Here is a 20,587-nt window from a genome sequence, read left to right as displayed (position 1 = left end):
AAGGTCCTAATGAATAACTAAACCTCCAAAAGAGTTGGAAGAAAGCCAGAATACTGTTTTGCAATTTAGCTCGAGTTCGTAATGATTTAAATCAATGTTTTGTTAATGCGGGTCACACTGAAGAGCACCTGTCTGCTCTTGTTGATTAGAAAGATGTACCTGGTTAGAAGACTTCCTTAATTGATTGCCTATATTATCATGTAATGATCCTCTTCAGTACAACATAAAGTTGCTCAGAGTAAGAACTTTTTATAGAGATAAACGACCTATTATAAAATCAGACACTGGGGAGAGAAAGGCAGCTTTAAAAGTTATGTTGTTTGCTGTACATATAAAATAAATGGGTCATAGAGACTGTATAAACCTTGTAAGTTACCTCGTGTTACCTTCCTGCATTTTTTCCACCAACATTGTGAATGGTGCTTGCTATGCAACGTCTGATAGTTCCCGAGTTAACAACTGCAGCCCTTCCTGTGGCCTCTTCGGACCTGCGAACGAAGTGAGGTCATTTGCAACCATACTATTTCTCAGGGTGGAACCCTGTCATCAGCCGTCTTCAGAGCAAGATTTTAGGCTATAAATCCTGCAGTTTACTGGCATCACTGCATCTGCTCTTCTGTCCCAGTGGTAATTGTAGGCTTATGTAATAAGCAGCAAAACAATAATTGACACATGCATGCTTTAGCCTACATAGTCGGTCATGCTTTAGAAGTCCTTTCTCTATTCTAGTCAGGAAAGGAAATCATAAAATGCTAAAACTGAATGAAAAACAAAACAAAACAACCAACCAAACAAACAAAACATTGTGTTGCCTTGTAGTTGACCATTACTTTTGAAGGGCAAAAGCAAATGTTGGCGTTCAGGGGACTATCAGAGAGTGCCAGAGCATAGCAAACACGGCGCTGTTAAGAGTTCCTGCTCAACATCCCTGTAGTAGTGCAGAGGGAGCCCAAGCCATGGACCAAAACACCATTATGCTAAAACGGTGTATAAGCAAGAAGTAAGGGGCTTCTCCTTATCTACACAAATAAGGAATGTGGATGGGGAGTGCTGGAGGGCCTGCCAGTGATGCTAACACACCCTTATAGACTTTTAAGAGAGCTGAGAATATTTTACCAATTCTGCGTTTTACAATTGAAGGCTTTAGCATTAGCTAACCCAAAAATGGTATGCAAGTTGGTAAGAATGAAAAGAAATAATCATAGGCAAGAACTGTAAAAAAAAAAAAATGAAGTTTTGATCTCTTCAGCTAGCATGGATCACAGTGTAAGAATATTGATTCAGGTGACTGTAGACTATAAAAGATTATATCTAATTTGCTCAGTGGTAAAAATGAGAAATAAGTACCCCTGCATAATATTTTAAATAAGACAGTGTTATATGACTGATCTGTTAGATCCTGGAGTGTGTCTGAGGAGGTCAATGCTGAAAGAGGCTCTGCTGCATTGTACCAGCACTAGACCATGGTTTTCACGTTGCTGTTGTGACTTGTAGAAATGGGCACAAATAATGGGAATGAAGCTTGCTAGATAGGGTACTGCCCAAAACAAAAGGACTGTTCCTGGCCCAGGGATATTACGATCCAGGTGTAGGAGAGATGGCAACAGCTGATGTAGCTGGCACAATGCGAAGAGCCAGTGGGACGTTAATGGCTGCTAACCAGTGGATTTGGCTGACTAATGCTCACGACAGACTTTCACAACAAATGAGCTTTAATTTAAGCCTCAGCATAAAGAACTTTACAGATGTTTGGGTGTTTGTGAGGGGAAGGATTCCAAAATGTAAAGGAGAATACAGTTGATACAAACAAAATATTCCTTGAAAACGTGAAAGTGTGAAATACCTTGGTATCTTACAAAAATAAAATTGGCAACATCATGTTTTTCAAGGTCAGAGCAAAGGATGTTGCAATAATCAAGATAAAAGATGACAAGTAGACATGAAACACATACTTGTTCAAGACTATCCCAAACACATAATTTGGATGACAATGACTAGTTCTTTTGTTTTCAGGAAATGAAATGAGAGTACATCGCAAGGTTCAAAGCAGAGTTCAAGTGCTCTTGCTCAAGCTCAAGCTTTTTAGACCCGTGCTGGCTCTGAGCAAAGCCAGCTGGAGCGTCTCTGCGTCATCCTTTGTGAAGCAGAGCATTGGCCCAAACAAGAACATACCAGTGATCTCTAAAGTCTGTGGAAAATATTCAGAATCAGGTCTGGAGTGAGGTCAGAGGCAAAGAAACTGCCTGTCACGCTGGCCTGTATTTTCAGTAGGATGCTGATACTTACAGTGATGAGGTTCAATGACACCGTGGAGGACTTGAAGGGCAGCAAAGGCTCAAGAGTTTAATCCTATTGAATTATTGCCAACAACAGGCCAATTATTGGCAGGGCTGGAAGCCATGTCCTGTGAGGAGCAGCTGAGGACACTGGGTTTGTCAGGCTGGGGGGAAAGGAGGTCGAGGGGTGACCGCATGGTTCTCAAACATCCTGAGGAGGGGAGGTGGAGAGGGTGCTGCTCGTTTCGTTCCTGGTGTTTCGTGACAGGACACACGGAATGGCTCACAGCTGCCTCAGGGGAGGGTCACACTTGACACTGGGGAAAAACCTCTTTACCGAGAGTGTGTTTAGATGCTTGAACAGGCTTCCTAGAGAGGTCATCGATGCATCATGCGTCAGTGTTCAAGAGGATAATGCTCTTAATGACAGGTTTTAACTTTGGGACGGCCCTGAAGCAGTCAGGGAGTTGGACTTGATGATCTCTGTACATTATAACTGCACGATTCGGTCCCAGTGCGCTCCCCTCAAACCTTGAAGTAAAACACAAACTACATCCACAGAAAGGAAGGCAGGGCTATCCTGAGAGCTCTGGCGGCTTATCCAAGCACACGTTTTCACTTTCACTTCGAGAAGCGCTCGATCCTCCCTCAGAACGAACCCCAACGCAGAACAGCAGCACGACCTACGAGCTTTATTGCGCAAAACCCCACTCCCCACAGCGAGCCGCGGGTGCCGGGGCCTGGGCGTCGAGGCCTGGGTGCCCGGGCCCGGCCACCGGGGCCCTTCCTCCGCCCCGCCCCGCGCTCGGAGGCCGGCCCGGCGGCTCTGTCGTCGGCGCTGACGCCTCGCCCCGCCTCGGGGCCGGGTAGCGGCGGCCGAGGGGCGCCGTTAGCTGCCGGGCTCGCCCCGCGGGCGGCCGCCGCCCGCTCCGCAGCGGGCCGCGCCGGGCCCGGAGCTCTCGGCGCTTCCCTCCATGGAGCAGCAGCTCCCGGCCGGCCGGCGGCCCCGGCTGGTGTCCTCGCTGGGGCTGGGGCAGCGCTGCTGCGAGGTCACCTTAGACCAGGAGCGGGGGCTGCTGGCCTGGCGCCACCCGCGGCGGGGCGGAGGTGAGCGGGGAGCGGGGCGGAGCGGGGGCGGCCGGGCCGCGGCGGAGCGGGGCGGGAGGGCCGCGGGGCACCTGCCGGGCTGCGACGAGGGCAGCGAGGGCTGTGCCGAGCCGAGCCGAGCCACTTCCCTTCGTGAAGGATAAAAGCGGCCGGGCAGCGTGGCCCCGCGTCCTCAGAGGCAGTGTCTGGGGGTCAGGGTCCACCCGGGAGCGCTTGGAGAGCCGGCCCCGGGCTGGCGGAGGCACCGCGGGGCTGTGCCGGGCTCTTTGTGCAGCTCACGCCTTCCAAAGCCCGGCTGCAAGCCGAGCCCGGCGCCTTACACGTGGGTGCAGCCGGCTGCCTGCTGCTCGGAGAGGGCAACTGGGCACCAGAGAACGGGCTTTTGGTAACAAAGGGAGAAAACCCGGCCCTGTGGCTGGGTGAGAAAACCGGCGGCTCGTTGGGTTTAAGCCCGTTGTTCCCTGGTGCCGTGGCAGCACGTAGTCTTCAAATTGTATTTACATCAATCACAGTACAGCATGATACACTTACAGAACTTTAAAAGTGACTTTTTTTCACCTGCATGACTTAGTTACAGCTAAAAAAACCCACTTTCATCCTGAAGCAGTGTTTCAGGTATTTTTTTCTTTTCAAGTTAGTTGTTTTTGAAGAAGTTCGCTTTGTAAAGGGCTTGGTCGAAACTTCCAAAGAAAGTTTAACTTTTGTGAGTTCCTGTTTGGGAAATATCTATTACAGGCTACTAGTTTGTAATGCGGTAACAAAGCTGTTTGTAGTTCCCCGGTTGTGCAGTTTGAATAGTGCTGATTTATAAAACTGCAGCTGGGAGAGATGACTGCCAAAATGCCCGAGAAAATTTCAAGATGACTTCTAAAAATGTCTTTGCATGAAGTAGATCAAGCTTTCTGCTCCTTATTTATTTTATCAGATTCTTTAACCTTGTGGTTTTTATATGCTTATTATTCCCAGTAGTCTTATAGCCCTGCTAGCATGATATGTGAACACGTGAAAATGTTTCATGTCCTTCTCTTCACAGCAGCTGGTATAGAGTGGAAAACCAGAGTCATCGTCATTTTAGAGGTGGAGGAACTGAGACAGAGAGAGAGGAACTAAGTGAATGATAGAAAAGTTAACTAGAAGTTTATCTTAGGTTAAATGTAGATGTCTCCAGTCCCAGGCAAGTTCACAGACTTAGATAGTAAAATAGTTCTTCCCTTCTTAGCATGTGCTTAAATATATATATATATATATTTTTTATCATAATGTCTTATTGACTTAAGACTTTTTGAAAAAAGATCGGACAAAGAGGAGGACTCAAAAAGAATTGAATGAATTTGATGTTGCAGTCTACGTGACTGAGAATCAGTCATGTTTTAAATGTATCTCTTATTCGTGATAACATAAAAATGTTTTTTGTTATTGTCCCCTTCCTGTTGGGCGTACACAATTTGACGTACTCTAGCATTTTTTCAGCAGTACTGCTGAAAAAGGTAATTTGAAACTTACTTTAGATGTGCAACTAAATGAACTTAAAACTTTGCAGACAAATTAGTTCTTAATCTGCTGAGTTTAATGGAATAAAATGCCTCTAGAGGAAGGTATCTGGATTTTAAATGTAATATACAACGTTTCAAAGCCTTTTGGGGACAGTTGCTCCCACAAGGTAAAGTAGCCCCTGCTATGGAGAGAATTCTGTTGAATTTTGTAAAACCCTTCTAAAAATCCTTTCTGAAGTTACTGGTTGCCTTACAGGCCTAGAGCAAGCTCAGTGGCAGCTCCATTCCACTGTATGATAACTTCCCTCAGACCATGAATGAATGCCACAAAATCCCACTAGCTCTATTATTAGTCCTCTGAGGTTTACAAGTGCTTATAAACAAGTTCTCTTGATTTATTGCTGGTGGGCCAAACCAAGTATGAGCCTGTCCTGAAGCCAGCTCCAATGTGGATGTCGGAATGCTGGGAGTAGTAGAAGGAGAGTGGGACATAATAATAAACAAGGCTCTTTTTGAGCTGGTTTCTGTAACAGTACTCAGTTGGAGATTCCTTAAGTGGCAAGCCTGGTTACCGAGTGTGGTTGCTGTCCTGTAACACAGCTATTTACAAGATTTTGGAAAATATGATATAGATTGAGAAGAGAAAAGGGAGAGTGGGAGAAGAAATAGAAATGCTTAAGTGTTCTGAAAGCACAGCTATAATTTATGTAGAGAACAATACAATAAATGAAGTATTCTAAAAGTCCTGATTAATTCATGTGTTTCCCGAGCTTGCACTTTAGTACCATCAGTTCTATATTTTTGCTGCCTTCATGTCTTTCAGCTTTTTTAAGACCTGGGATGGCTCACTGTGTTCTCTGCAATTATTTTGGAAACATGAGCAATGTACATGACGGTATATAAATAAGCTTTATAATATGGAAGATGGTTAGTTAGAAGCATATAATTTCAGAGGTGTAGCTTGACCAAGATTGATATCTTTCATGCATTTAGCCTTTGACTACGTGACTGCTTTACAGTATGCCTAAATATAGACTTAATTATGCAGTATAGGCATTCTGTATTTTTTTCCCTTGTTGAATAGGTAGTTCTTGCAGTGAAACAGTCTTTAAACAGAACAACTCAGAGCTGCTTATATTCTGAGTATTTATTGCTCACTTGCATTTAACTGCTTGAGTTAAAATGATTCAGTATATGTTTTGTCAAGGTTTTCAGACTTTCACAGATAAGGAACTAGAACTGTAGTTAGATGTACTGTAGAAGTACTGAAGTATCTACCTCTTTGATATTGCATCCAAACTCAGGAACAGATGAGAAACAATAGAGCCTTTGTTCTGTTGTCTAGGAAAATGTGGTTTTGTAGAAGATGGGGAGATCGTGTGGTTTTTCATCTTTGCACAACAATATAATTTTTTTGGTTTTTTTTTGAGAAAAACATTGTCAAGATGTCTTCTGTGAAGAAATAAGTATTGATTCAGCAGAATTATTTTTAATGCTGTCATTGAGAAGATACTAACAATAACAAAAACATAGCATGCTTGTTCAAGCCATGGTATGTTTTTAAAACTTTAACTCCTAAGTAATGTTTATTTTCCTTCCTCCTGTTAGGCCTTGTTTAACAGCATCATATTTTCAAGTGCAGAGGTTCCCATTTCCTGTTCTTTGGTTAGACTCATTTGAACTTAGAATGAAAAGGTTTATCTGAATTTCTTCATGTGTTTCTCAGTTACTTCTAGCGATACACCTTTTCCTCCTAGACATGTCTTCATCTTCAAGCTTGCTGAAGAACGTTCTTTTTCAACTTTGGAACACTAGTACATACGATGTAGTTGTAAATCATAAGTAGCTTATGCAAAGCTGCGGTGATTAATTATCTTGTTTTATTATTTCCTCATGTTGATGCTCCAATCTGTGGGGTGTTGATTTTTTTTTCAAGTAATACAGTTAAAAAGTGGTGTACTAAATTTTGTAGTTTATGTATTGTACATATATACTTAAACGATTTAAGTCTTGTTTAGTTCTAAGGTAGCGTAAACACAGAATAAGATTCTTTAGTCATTTTTCTATTTTTTTATTTGTGAAGTACAGGAAGGAAAGGGATGACCAAAGTAGGCACCTGGACTGTGTACCTTCCCTTTCTGTGTGCTCTTAACCTTTCTATTTTTTTTCCTTCAGAATTCTCCCTTGACCCATTTTTTTCAGCATTTTTCCCAAAAGAACCCCTCGAGGAAGCCTCAGTACTAGTGTTGACAAGACTGATGCCATTCTGATGATGTGGATTCTAGAGAATGCTCAGTTTGATAAAACACAGTACAGAAACAACAGAGGTGGGATTACTTGGAAACTAGGTCTGTCCAGCACCTGTAGTGTGTTGATACATCCTTAGTCAAAGTCACCTTTCCTGAGTTGTTCCCAGCTGGCAGCGGGCATGTAAGGAAATCTGAACCATGTTTTTTTTCTTGGCAGTTTCACTGACTATATTGAGCTGGTAGGATGTGGGGAATAACAGCCCTGACAGTCATTGTTTCTAACAGCGGAACATACTATTCAAGTACAGATGCACACTTCATTAACCAGTATGTTTTTCTGCATATATCTCTTTGAGTTTTGTGGTGTTTTTTTTTTTTTCTTCTCATTGTTTTGGTTTGATTCTTTTTCTTTTTTCCCTTTTTTTCTTTAAGGTGACGACATACATCTTGTTAAGTAACTTCTTGTTTTTAGCATTGAAATATGCATAGTTGATCAATTAGATTTAATTTGGAAATTTAAAAAAACAGGAAAATGTTCTACAGTCAATACATGAAGGGAATTAGCAATTGTGTGTCCAATTACATTAGGAACTTATTCATTGTCTATTGGTTTATGAAGTATATGAGGATTTATTTTAAATTGGCTTTCTATTTTTAAATATATTCATATATGTATGTATATATATACACACATGCACATACATGACTGTATTTTGTGAGATCGTGGCCTTCAGCTTTTTCAGTGACTTTTCCAGTTTTGAATTAAATCACTTAGTCACAACTCCTTTTTTTTTTCCTCATCTTTTTTTTTTTTAAGGATGTGAATTCTATGTAATTATGCTCTGCATCCCTATGCAGCGTCTTCATGTAGTCTGATCTTTATTTGACACAACTTTTTCTAGTGTATGATCAATATAATGCAATGTACCTTCTGATGGAAAACTTTCTTGTTTTCTTGTTTCTAGGTGAAAGGAAAGCTTAAGCTTAGGATAAGATAACTTACTATTCATGCTGTCTTTCCGTAACAGTAAATAACATTAAATTCGTCTTCAAAGTGACTGAAAAAATACTCTTTAGTCATTAATATTTTTAAGTTAAAATAGTAGGCTTATTATTAAATTAATTCTGAATGCCAGTGTACTCATGGGGCTGAGCTGACTACTTAAGAATAAACTAAATATTATAATCGCAGACATTTGGTGGGTATTTTTTTTGCACGCTGAAACACTAAACTAACATGTTTTAGAGAGAATTTGGCCTGTAGAATACGTGGTTGGCTGTAGTAAATGAATAAATCTTGACTTGGGTTCTGAACGAGTTTGCTTGTAAACTCAGGAAGCGTTCTGTGGGAGTTACAGACAGAGATGACGCACTAAAAACCCATTCTAACAGACGAAAACACACTTTACAACTTTCGGTTCCTATTTTCACAAAGCAAACCTAGTCAGTGTGTTTACCTTACAGTTTTTTTCCCTCACTTGTTTAACGTGGGGAGAAGTAGTATGCATCTAACACAGTATTTTGCTGATTTGTCAGTTTGCACTTCAAGAGAAGATTCTGTTAAGACTGTACGAGCACTGAGCACGGAGCAATGAGTGGCACAGCCAGTGTGGTGGGAAGATTGTTGTCTGTCTGTTGTAGTCTGTTTGGCCAACAGGGCCAGACCTACCTAGGGGTGCATCAGGCCCAGCACCGCCAGCTGGGCGAGGGAAGGGATTGTCCTGCTCTGTGCTGTGCGGCCTCATCTCGAGTACCATGTGTGGTTTTGGGTGCCACAATATAAGAAGGACATAAAACTACTAGAGAGTGTCCAGAGGAGGGCTATGAAAATGGTGAAGGGCCTAGAGGGCAAGAATGTGTGGAGCAGCAGAGGTCCCTTGGTTTGTTCAGCCCAGAGCAGAGCAGGCCGAGGGGAGGCCTCATGGCGGCCTGCAGCTCCCTCACGAGGGGAGCGGAGGGGCAGGCGCTGAGCTCTGCTCTCTGGGGACAGCGACAGGACCCGAGGGAATGGCATGGAGCTGGGACAGGGGAGGGTCAGGCTGGGGGTTAGGGAAAGGTTCTGCACCCAGAGGGTGCTCGGGCACTGGGACAGGCTCCTCAGGGCAGCAGTCATGGCACCAAGCCTAACAGAGTCAGGACACTTTTGGGCAATGCTCTCAGACACATGGTCTGATTTTGGGGTGGTCTTGTGTGGAGCCAGGAGTTGGACTTTATGATCATTGTGGATCCCTACTAAGTCGGGATATTCTGTGATTCTATGATTCCCCTCTACTTGGCATTGATGAGGCTGCGACTGGAGTACCGTGTTGACTGCTAGGTCCCCTTGTACAACAGAGACATGGACATGCTGGAAAAAGTTTAATGGAGGGCTTCCAAAAATGATGAAGGAATTAGAGAATAGTCTTCTAGTGGTGCCCAGTACCAGGGCAAGAGGCAGTGGTCACAACCTGGGACACAGGAGGTGCTGCCTGAACACCAGGAGCACTTCTGTGCTGGGTGTTTGAGCTCTGGCACAGGCTGCCCAGAGAGGCTGTGGGATCTCCTCCTTGGAGATCTTTAGAAGCCGCCTGGACGTGGGTCTGGGCAATGTGGTCTGTGTGACCCCGCTGAAGCAGGGGGTTGGACCAAATGACCTCCAGAAGTCTCTCCTAACCATAACCATTCTGTGATTCGGGCTGATAGGAATTCTTGAGCTCTGTTCAAACATAAATGCCATTGCATTCAAGCCTTGTTTTCCTAAGCTGTAGGGAATGTTCTGAATAACACGTTAATATTTGAGAGAGCTTTGTATCTTTTTGGCAATTACTGTATTAGGGAGTGTATGTTTTTGACTACTTAAAATTGGTGAATTCTGTCAGGGCAGTGGAGCTGCTTGGTGTTCGTACAGTGTCAGATAGTACTGAGGGGCATCGTTGGCATAGCTGGCATTCATAGAAGAGAAATTTCTCAAAGACTTTCTCCAAACACAAAGATTTACAGAGGAAAGGTGAGATCATGGTGTTTGTTTGTTTGTTTTTGCCATTCTTTTGTTCAGGACCCTGTTTTTTAGCAGTATGTAACTCTTGTGGCGTAAGATTAAAAAAGGCACGTATTTAACTAGAATGTTTATTGTTTGCGTTTTTTGACGTATCTGTGAAGAGATTTGCTAGAAAAGCAAGACTTCCACAATGTGATTCTCAGGTGGAGAACACATCTAAAGAACTAAGAGGGCTTAGTAAGACTGGTTTCAAGGTCCGGGGTTGTTAATATACGTTATGCAGTATGTACTAAAATACATGCTCCAAAGAAATGCTTTCAGTAATACTGGTTTAGAAGTGTTTTTTTAAAGTTTGCTATTTGTACAGTTGGAAAGCTTTTTTTTCCTTTTCTTTTCATTCTTTTTTTAAATACAGAAAATGCTTAATAAAACAATGACTTCTGTTCCTGTTCTAGCATACATACTAAGTATCCAGCACATAAAACTATTTCTCAGAACATTCATTACAGTATTGTCATTTAAATTTTGATCTAAATGTTGTCAGTTCTGTAGCATATCTGTGAGCAACATCAAAATGAGTTACTGAAGTGCAGCCTTTATAAATGTAATGAGCTTTCTTTCATATTCCGCCATATGGATAGGTGGCATAGCTGATAGAAAAATAAGAACTAAAAGCAGATCTAGAAAAAGAAAGGTTAAAGCACCTGCTCCCTTTTCTTAGTTTAGTGTTCCTTCTAGTCTATGTTGTTACTTGGATAAATGTTAAGTGGATAATCATATCGAGATTCCTAAAAACAAGCAGATTTTTGCTCTGAATGTCAGAAAGTCCAATTAATTGTTAATATCCAATATTAATTACTTGATGTAGTCCTACATATGTATGTGTGTGATATCTACATATATGTTGAATATTTTTAGTGAGTTTGTCTTTGCTCTTATATCTTTACAGAGATTCTATGATCGTTGCATTTCCCTGTTATGCTTTAAATACGATAAATGCAGTCATTATAAGCTGCAATTTCTTTTGTAAGTAGTGAAAAGTATTTGAATACAGCCAGGTTCCTGAAGGAAGGTACTCATAAAATAGTTCACAGTAAAGTTGGAGACTACTAAGCATGTCTTTGGACTCAATCTTAAAATCTCTGTGAGAATACAAACCCTAAAGGAATATACATTGAGTTAAATACTAAAACACCTGTAAGGAAAAAAAGCCTTGCCCGTATAATCCTGAGCTCTCAGCAGAATGTGACAACACACAACAACTGAGAAGAGCTGTTGACAAATAGGACAGAGGAAAAAAAAATAGTAGCAAATTAATTGTAGTCAGCACGGTGAAGAGCTCATGAAAAGTTTGACTTCTTTTACGTTCCTTACTACCACCACACTACTTGTGCAAAGTAGCAAGAAAGTTGAAATACAGGGTAGAAACCAGTAACAACAACAAAAAACAGTAACAAAAGTATTAGTGTTTGTTTTTTGTCTAATATCTCTTTATATCTGTCTACATATGGAAGAGAAAGTATAACAATCTCTTCTATAGTAAAAAGTATAATAATACATAGTTATATAGTTATATGTATGTATGTGTTTGTGCACCACTTGCTTGTGCATAAATACGCAGTGTGCTCTTTCAGTTCCTCTTAATTTTTTTTTTTTTTGAGATAAGGTAAAAGTAGAGAAATTTTGAAATTGGTAATGAAAATGAGACAAAATTCTCAGTTTGACAGGAGTCAGGAAGACTGAGAATGTGTTGAGGGACAATGAGAGGGAAAAAAAAATGCGGGTAGAAGAAATTCTTTCATAATGTGAGAACAAGAGGCCTTTAATTCTGAAAAACATTACTTTTTATGGAAGGGAACTAGATTTAACAGTACGTAAACATAACATCTAGAATTTGCTTCTTAGGAGGTCTTGAAGTTTGAAAGCCTGGTGGGATTTAAAGACTTAAGAATTCTTATGAATGCCCTTCTTTCATAAGACAGCTACTTACTTGAAAATAACAAATAGCCTTTGTAGTTTCTCTGTTGCTTTATTTAGTTGCATGTTCTTTGAAATAGCTTGTGCTATTCACTCAAATGTCTGGATTAGGGGTCACTGGAGGGGCAATTTCCTTCCTCTGAAAGCAATATTACTGGATTTTCGCTTCATGCAAAAACGTTTTTATACTCAGAACATCTAGCTTTCTCAGAAATCGTAGACACTTTAAACATTAATTGAGGTAGTTCATAGGTGGTTATTGATGATGTGCTTTGAGTAAATGAGAGAGGAAGTTGGAAATGTTCAGCAAATTTCTAGTTATGCTCTTGATTGTGCTTAATAAGCAGCTACTCTAATTGTACATCTACATCATATGTAGAAATAAACATTCAGGTGCTGTTTTAAGATGTCAATGTGTAAGGTCTTGTGTTCACACAGAAAACTATTTTGTACCAACCTCTGAGATCATTGCTGTAGAAGAAACTGAACTGAACAAGAAACAGCGTAACACTGGCAAATGGCAAAAATTGGCAAAGCCACATGCTTTCACAGGTAAGGCAGATACAGTCTCAGGATGCGTGTGTTAATTACCTTGTTGGAGATATTTTAGGGCAGATTGAAAAGTAATCTTCAGAATGAATAATATTTTTAACAGAAATGATGTGTATAAAAAATCTTCCAGTATACATTTAAAGGTCTTTAGTTTGAGAACTTGAACCCTTCATTTAAGAACACATGCTTTGTCTGGTTATATAATGAAGTGCTAGCTCATGTCTTACATCTCTGCTGCTAAGTGGATCTGCAGTAGGACACTTGCTTTATACTAGTTGACTAGACAATCAGAAGAAAGGCTGGAAAAATGAGACCAAATGTTTGTTTTTGTTTTGTGTTTGTTTTTGTGTGTTTTTTTTTTCTTAATTATTCCTAACCGTCAGAATGTGTGCACGTAAATGTTCTTTGTGTTATTGACTGCATTCATAAGACAAAGTGCCAAAAAAAGTTCTGATTGTTTTGGGGAAACAGTAGTAAATTCTGTGCTGCAAAGCTGGGGAAAATGCGATTGCTCCCATTCAAAGGAGTATATTGTAGAGTACTTCCCTCACATTCAGTCCTTCAGTAGTAATGATTGATGATACTGTAGATGGAAAAGTAAGAGTGTTCTGATCTCACCAACCTAGTTCTTGATGTGCAAGAAGATTTAATCGTTTTTTTCCTCAAATTTTAGCTTTATGAAATGAAAGTCTCCCTGTTCTGTTGATTAGATGGGAGCTACTATGACGGCTTGCCTTATCATCTTAAGCTTACGGCCTTTTATATCACGTAGACATTGCAGATTTCAATATGGCTAAAAATATCTGTACAAGCTCAGAACTTTTGTATGTTTATAATCAATTTATGGAGAACGGATTGCATTGGGTTTAAAAAGTGTTTATGTTTGAGTATCTGATATAAGGTAAGGACATAGAGCATGTTTTCACTTAATTTTTTTGTTTCTACTGTTGATGCTCTGAATCCTTTCATTAGCGGGGGTTAGCACTTCTTTAGAAAGTCATATATTTGAGAGATCTATTTGAAATGCATGTCATTTCACCAAACAGTCTCATTGTGCCTCTTCTTTTTTATTATTTTTTAATTTTTATTTTTTAATAGTGTATTACGTGAAAAAAGCCCGAAATCACCGCTGGTGGTGCAGAGATGTGACGTTTTGGTGCGTTGATGAGAACTTGTGTAACCAGTGGATGCAGGCACTGAAAGAATTACTTGAAATGCAGAGTAAGTTCGACAAAGCACTAACATTTGCAACATCATTTTACAGGCATGTACATCAGTCAAGATTATTTTGAGATTTTTGATATCTTTTTTTAAACTCTTAAGGCTCGCTTAAGGTGAGGCAGGTGGGGAATCTTCTTGTCACTACTTTGCATCTTGCTGTACTTACATCTGTAAGCTGTACTGAGTGAGTGTTTCATCAGTCAGGACTATAGGTGTCTTATACCTTTTTTGTAAATTATTTTTGAAAATAAGAATATAGTGGGAGCTTAGCAGCAGCTTTAAAAGATTCTAGCTTTGGAGAATGTAAAGTGTAGATGTAGGCTCAGAAACCTGAGATATTCTCAAGATTGTATTGGGTTGTAGTAATTATTGGACTTGTGGGTGGCTTTTTGTGCTTATGTGTCACATATCCACTCTCAGTAACGATGTACCTTATCTAGGTCAGAGTTCTGGGTAATAATTTCTGGAACTCTTGGGCATCTACTTTTTGGAAGGCTAAGAGTAGTTTTGCAGGAGTCATTCCTGACAGAGACAACTTGATAGATGTCAGGGAGCAGCAGGAGCAGGACGACTCCGTGGCAGAAGGCAAGTCAAGGGTGACAACAGCACAGGCAGTGCCCTCACTGGCCAGGGTACGGTCCCACTGTTGCTGAGCAGGACGGGGATAGCAGCAGGTTCCATTTACAGCCCAGACATGACAAAGAAATCAAGTCCATCCAGAGCAGCAGGAGGTGGGGCTGGAGGCAGGACTGGGGACAAGCTACTTACAGCGTAGAGCTGACCTCCATCTGATAGAGAGAGACAAATGGGGAAGGGCCTGGAGACAGTTACACCTACAGCATGACTCAGGCAAGGCCTAAAAATACCTAAAAATAGATACTTAACAAAAAACGTTCTTTTGAACAGGCATTGGAAGTGTGCATCTCACCATTTTTTTCTTTTGTATGTGTTACACCTGAGGTATGTCTTCCAATAAAATCTTTTAAGAAATGGGTTTTGTGCACCTGTTCACTGCATCCATGAGACATGTGGCCTGGTCAGACATCTCTGAGTACAAACGTTCATTCAGTTGGTAGCAAACAGTTTCAAAAAAGGTAGCAGGTTCTCAGAGAGGATGGTGCTTTGGTGTGTGGTAGCTTTAAACCATTCAAAAAGTCTAGCTTGGGTGGATTTATTGTGTGTGTTGATCTAATAATTCTGTTTATTCTTTTAAAATAACAATTTAGAATGTCGTATGAGAAGGTACAAATGTTATAACAGATATGTGTTCTATTAAAAAAAAAGTGTCTCTTGGTGTAGCAAGCATTACCATTTCAGGTATCTATTGGTACAGAGATATAATAATTGTTTTCATCGCCACCGCCAATGTAAACCCATAGCAATTTGAACAAACTTGAAATAGTAATCTCTAAGGTCCTTTCTGAGGAGAAGGGCTTACATATGTAGGGCAAACTTCTGCTGTTGCAGCATGTAGTTTTGTGAAATATCCTCATTGCTTCTTTATAGCACAAAGGAAATTCGCTTTAAATATGCTACCAAAGCAGCAACACTGTTTACATAAATTAATGGAAAAGTATTTGGATGTATGTCTCATGTGGAAGTTCCTTTCCTCCTGCTGCGCTTGGATTTTTTGTCCTGCATGCCTGTGCTACTAACACCATGTGAGAATAATATGCGTGAGACTAGCCACATGGAGCCAGACAAAAGGTCTGTATTGGCAAATACTTCATAAGAGCATACAGAGCAGAGTGAATCCTACATCCTCTGGCACAGTAGCCTTAGCTTCCAGAAATGTCTTATAGCCTCTGGCTCAGGTAGTTTGTATACACTCAGAATGATTTTTCTCCCATTAGTTTTCTACTGTGCATGCATGCATTTAATTCTTTGTAACTGATACAACTTGTGAAACTACAACATGAGGCAGAAATCCAGATCCCAGTTACGTATTATTTGCTTATTCTTTAAATTTTCTACCTAGTCATACCATTTGATGCGTTGCGGTTCTGCTGGTATGAAGAAAAAAAAAAGTAATCAACATTGCTGATCCTGAATTTCACCTGCTGTCACGTTACCCATTCAGTCAATTTTGTCAGTATACTCAGTATGATACACAAGGTAGAAGAAGCAGGTTATGTTCACTTTAGCGTTTTCTGATTTGTTTTTGCATAGCTTGTTGAATTTTTTTTTGAGTTAAAAAAAAAAATCTTATTTTTTACCTTACTGCAGAGTGTAGACCAAAGCAGTTGCTTGTGTATATTAATCCATATGGAGGAAAACGACAAGGGAAGAGGATTTATGAACAGAAGGTTGCTCCACTCTTCAGTCTGGCTTCTATCTCCACTGATGTTGTTAGTGAGTAATGAATATTTCAATATCTTAATAAGCTACTCAGAAATGTCTTAAGGAGTTGGTATGGTGTTTAAGTTCCTTCTGTTATTTTACCTTTTCTTACTAAGTGAATGAAGCTAAGCAGTACAGAGGAAACGTTTTCTAGTTAAAGTGTAAATACCCAGATAAATCATGACCTTATGTCCATTTTCTGCTTACTAGCTACAAACTTAAAATAATTTGTAAGTTTGGGTAGTTCTGAGATATTTGATCTCTTCATCTGTAATAAACACTGTTTTTTCCTCTCTCTTTCAGTTTTACAGTTTAAAAACAATTGTTCACTTGAAAAATGTTTCGCTAAAAATTGTGCTATATATAGCCATGTGTGTATATATATATATAAAAATATATATATCTCATAGTGCTTGTCTCTTTCAATTCTTTCCTTGGCATAAAATCATTTGAAGCACTTTTTATGGGCAAGCTGTTCTTGTGGGCATACTGACAATAGAATCATGGTTATTAATAAATTAATAACAGTTTTAACAGTCATATCTTTTTATAACAGTATTTTTATAACAGTAATTTTTATGTGCTCATTTCTTCATAGTAACTGAACATGCTAACCATGCTAAGGACAACTTATTTGAAGTTAATATTAACAAATACGATGGGTAAGTAACTTCATTTGCTCCTTTTTTTCCCCCTCACTGATCTATTCTGTATTCTGTCTCTTGTTGTCTCTAACTTAAAATAGTAGAGTTCATTGATGATATGTTTATTGCAACAGTTGGAAGATGCGGGACATGCTCCTTTCTGTATGAGGTTATTCACGTTTAGGAGTATCAAAGGAAAACTGAACCATTTCAGTAGATCTGTTCAATATCTAATATATTCATGTTTAGTATAATGATATTTGCATGAGATTGGTGTGCAGAAGATCGATGTAAGATTACTTTTGCTGATAGAAGTGTATCTGTGATACTGAGAAATACTTACGTGAGTCCAAAAAACTGTATTAGTGTAAAATCATGCATTATTTAGAAATGTTTAATAAAGTTCCTTTCAGCAAGTGGAAATAGCTGCTATGTCATTTGGCTTTACTTTTTTCACCAGTTTTGTTCTGTTTGTGAAATTACTGGTTTAAAAGAAGACTTAGCTGAATAATAAAATTGCATTCCCTCATTAAGTCAATTGTAGAAGCGGAGTATTTTTAATGAATAAACTAATCATTTCAGTTCTGTTTCATGACATGAAATGAGCCATATGATTGTAAAATTGAAAATGTATGCAGAACCTATGCAGATAAACTCTCATAACTACAGTATTTTAAAATTATATCTGACTATGGTTGTAGACAGGTACTTTTAAGTAGGCAGGTACTTTTAAGTTCATAAACTGAAAAAAACAAAACAAAACAACAACCAACACTTAGATTTACAAGAGTACTCCGAAAATGTACTTGCATGGTATAAATCAAGTGAAGGCATGATGTTGACAAAAATTGTAAGAAACTACATTCACAGATTGAGTTCCTAGAGCTGCTTTAAAATAAGTTGACTTTATGTAAACCGTTTTGACAATATTGGCATTTTCCTTGGTTTTGCAGATATGCAAGGAAAATAACCTAGAAAAAAGCTATTTAAGATTTTTCTCCATTTCATCTGACTTAAGTCATTTGAAGTATATAATACTGAGGATTGGTGGCATCTCAATACAGAGTGGGAAAGAGAATCAAGCAAGCCAATGTTTAGAATTGGCTATTGTATGAGATGGTGCCCAAAGTGGTAATCAATCATTCTGTCCTGAAGGGTTTGTCAAGGACTATCAAAACAGGCTACTCTTGTGTGAGATTCAAGAAGGTGTAGCTGAACTTGTTAGTGTGGATGGGAGGATTCCATTTCTACTGTAATATAATGTTTTAGCCTTCACCTATATAGACTTAGTCTAGTAAAGTATTGAGAAGTGAAACTTCTACAACTTAAAACTTCTAACGCTTTATATTGATGCAGATTGTATGTATTATTGTAAGCTGTGCATATGTGTATTCTCATTAAGGCCACTTACCGTTTCATCACAAAAATAAAAGTAAGTATTTTTCAGGAGGTTCAGATAAACAGTTTAAAAAGTTTTCAAAATAAATAGTTAAACAGAAGTTGGGACTTTTGGGGAAAGGAGGAAGACTACTTAGGAAATGTTGCAACATCAAAGTGGGAAGACAAGCAGAGAATCCTTGCCTTTCTAAAAACAAACAAAAATGTATAGCTTAAAACCAAAACCACATGCAACAAAACAGCCTACTTAATCTCACCGTGCAGTATGTATATAAGTAACTGCAGAAGTTGGATGTTCTAGGAAGCTTAAGAATAATAGGAACAACTTGAAGCTTAACGGTGACTTCAAGATAGCATGGTGAGTTGTTCAGCTCTAAAGAGAGGTGATTCTACCATCTGGGGATATATGCCAGAATTAAAAGGAGGAGATGAGCCTTCCCATCCCCAAAGATGTCTTTTAAAACATGATGGAATCCCCTCCTAGCAACTTGCTTTTACACCAAGTGGCAGTGACCAATTGTAGTAGTACCCAAAACATTTTTGACAGATTGAAACAATCTCTAGTGTAGATGTACTTACTCATTTTAAAGGTGCTCTAAATCGCTCTTTGGTAGTTCCAGCTTAAATCTTGTTTTGGTGGGGGTTGTTTTTGGTTTCCTTACCATGACTGAGAAAAAGAGTTGGCCAGAGAAGTGCATCTTTTTTAGAATCTCAGAGTTCTTCCATTCCCAGACCGGGCCTGAATGGCAGGTACCTTGAGAACTGCATGCTGTCTTTCTAAGCCTGACTTTAGACCATTGTGTATGTTTCTATGGTGAACAGTAACATTAGGAAGCAGTTCTTTTGCAAATTATTAAACAGCAGATCATGTGGTTAAATGGAAGATTGAAAAAGAACGTTTCAGTCGCATAAGCGTGTGTTTCTAAGTTTAGTTTATTCTTTTCACATAGAGGGAAAGCTTTGGATTCCTGCATCTAATTGTTGTTCACCTGTCCTCATAAGTCACTTCTGATAAGTGAGTTTTCCTTCATTCAGTGATGAGATTCTTCCTACAATCTACAGATTCCCAATTTGGGAAAGCTGTGCTTGTAATTTTGGAACTAGATACAGGATTCTTACTGATAATTGCTTCCTTACCTTCCAAGTGTATGTGCTGAGGCGTATTGTAGAAACCTCTTGTGCGTGTTTCCTGTTTGTTCTTCCCATTTCTCCTAATAAGAATTTCCCCTGGTGAGCGTACTGATCCAATAGCTCAGTGATAGAGCAGCTTCCCTTTGAAGATGCGTAATTAATGTAGCCAATGTAGTTACCGTATAGCAGGTTCTTTTACGTTGTTATGCAGAACTACATATGTTAATGGCATATATTAATGCTGTAATATTGTACAAATAATGACTGTTTAGAATAAATCTGATATGCATAAGGATAATAGTGATTCATATATATGCCTGTTTCACAGGTCTGTGGAAAACTTTTTCATTTTTTTTCTTCTAGTTTTTGAATTAGTTTACAGAATTGCAGAAGGGTTGAGGTTGGAAGGGAGCACAGCTCTTTTAAAACTCATTTGTTTCATGGAGATGCTACTCCTGAAGTTCTGAATGTAATTTATTTTTATTATCTAACAAGTGAAATGCTACTCCATTAGAAAAATAAACCCAAAATGTAAGAAACACCTTAGGAAGATGTCTTTTACAGTAGTCCTTCACTAGGGGCCTTCACACGTGTGCCTCACGCATTGATGATCATCTGATGTTTGCAGTCAACTTGGTCATGCTAATTTTGTATCAGTGAACTTTTTCATTTGTCAGTTTAAAAAATTACCCTTGATAGGAATAGAAGTTCATATTATTCTGTTACCTCTGAGTCTGGATATACAATTTGTTACAAATAGAACATAGACCTTAAGCTGAGGTGGAAATTTTTGACCAATTCCTCTCTTTCTTAGAAGCTGCACAGAAAGTTGAGACAGTTGAAGAATAACGTATTTAACCTTTGAGGAGATAAATTCATTATAATGAGGAAACACAAACCTCCTTTTCTCCCTTCTCACACAGTCTCTTAGGTGTTGACTTAGAGCTGGACAGTATAAGACTGTCTTCTCCGTTAATGGGAAAAAAATTGTTTATTGACAATAAGAGAATTCTGAAAATACGATAATAAGTCTAAGTCATCAATACTTAAAAACTAAATCAACTAACTTGTCCTATGGGATGAGTGCTCATTCTGCAGTATCTATTGCTGACTATGTGGACGAGTTGGTGTTTATGCATTGGAAATGATTGCTATAGAAAACAGGAAATGTTCCAAATCATGTATAATTTTGGATTTGTCATGTGTTCCTTCAAAGTGTATT

General features: G+C 39.3%; 1 protein-coding gene across 3 annotated transcripts in view; it reads left to right on the top strand.

Annotated features, from left to right (window-relative positions):
* Positions 1-3,095: 3,095 nt before the first annotated feature.
* The window catches only part of CERK (ceramide kinase), a 47,537-nt gene continuing 30,045 nt past the window's right edge, over positions 3,096-20,587 (top strand). Inside the window, exons 1-5 of one of the 3 annotated variants that reach the window (XM_048068553.2) lie at positions 3,096-3,383; positions 12,518-12,631; positions 13,730-13,852; positions 16,079-16,204; positions 16,791-16,854. In XM_048068553.2, coding sequence (XP_047924510.2) covers positions 3,251-3,383; positions 12,518-12,631; positions 13,730-13,852; positions 16,079-16,204; positions 16,791-16,854 — 560 coding nt within the window. In that variant the 5' untranslated portion in view covers positions 3,096-3,250. Of the gene's footprint in view, positions 3,384-4,526; positions 4,558-12,517; positions 12,632-13,729; positions 13,853-16,078; positions 16,205-16,790; positions 16,855-20,587 lie in introns of those variants that run through there. The other 2 variants (XM_048068552.2, XM_066990057.1) reach the window with 2 other exon arrangements.

The sequence above is a fragment of the Anser cygnoides genome, chromosome 1 (assembly GCF_040182565.1).
Source record: "Anser cygnoides isolate HZ-2024a breed goose chromosome 1, Taihu_goose_T2T_genome, whole genome shotgun sequence".
NCBI classification, from domain to species: domain Eukaryota; kingdom Metazoa; phylum Chordata; class Aves; order Anseriformes; family Anatidae; genus Anser; species Anser cygnoides.
The sequence above is the reverse complement of the archived record's forward strand: the minus strand, read 5'-3'. Positions and strand labels throughout refer to the sequence as shown.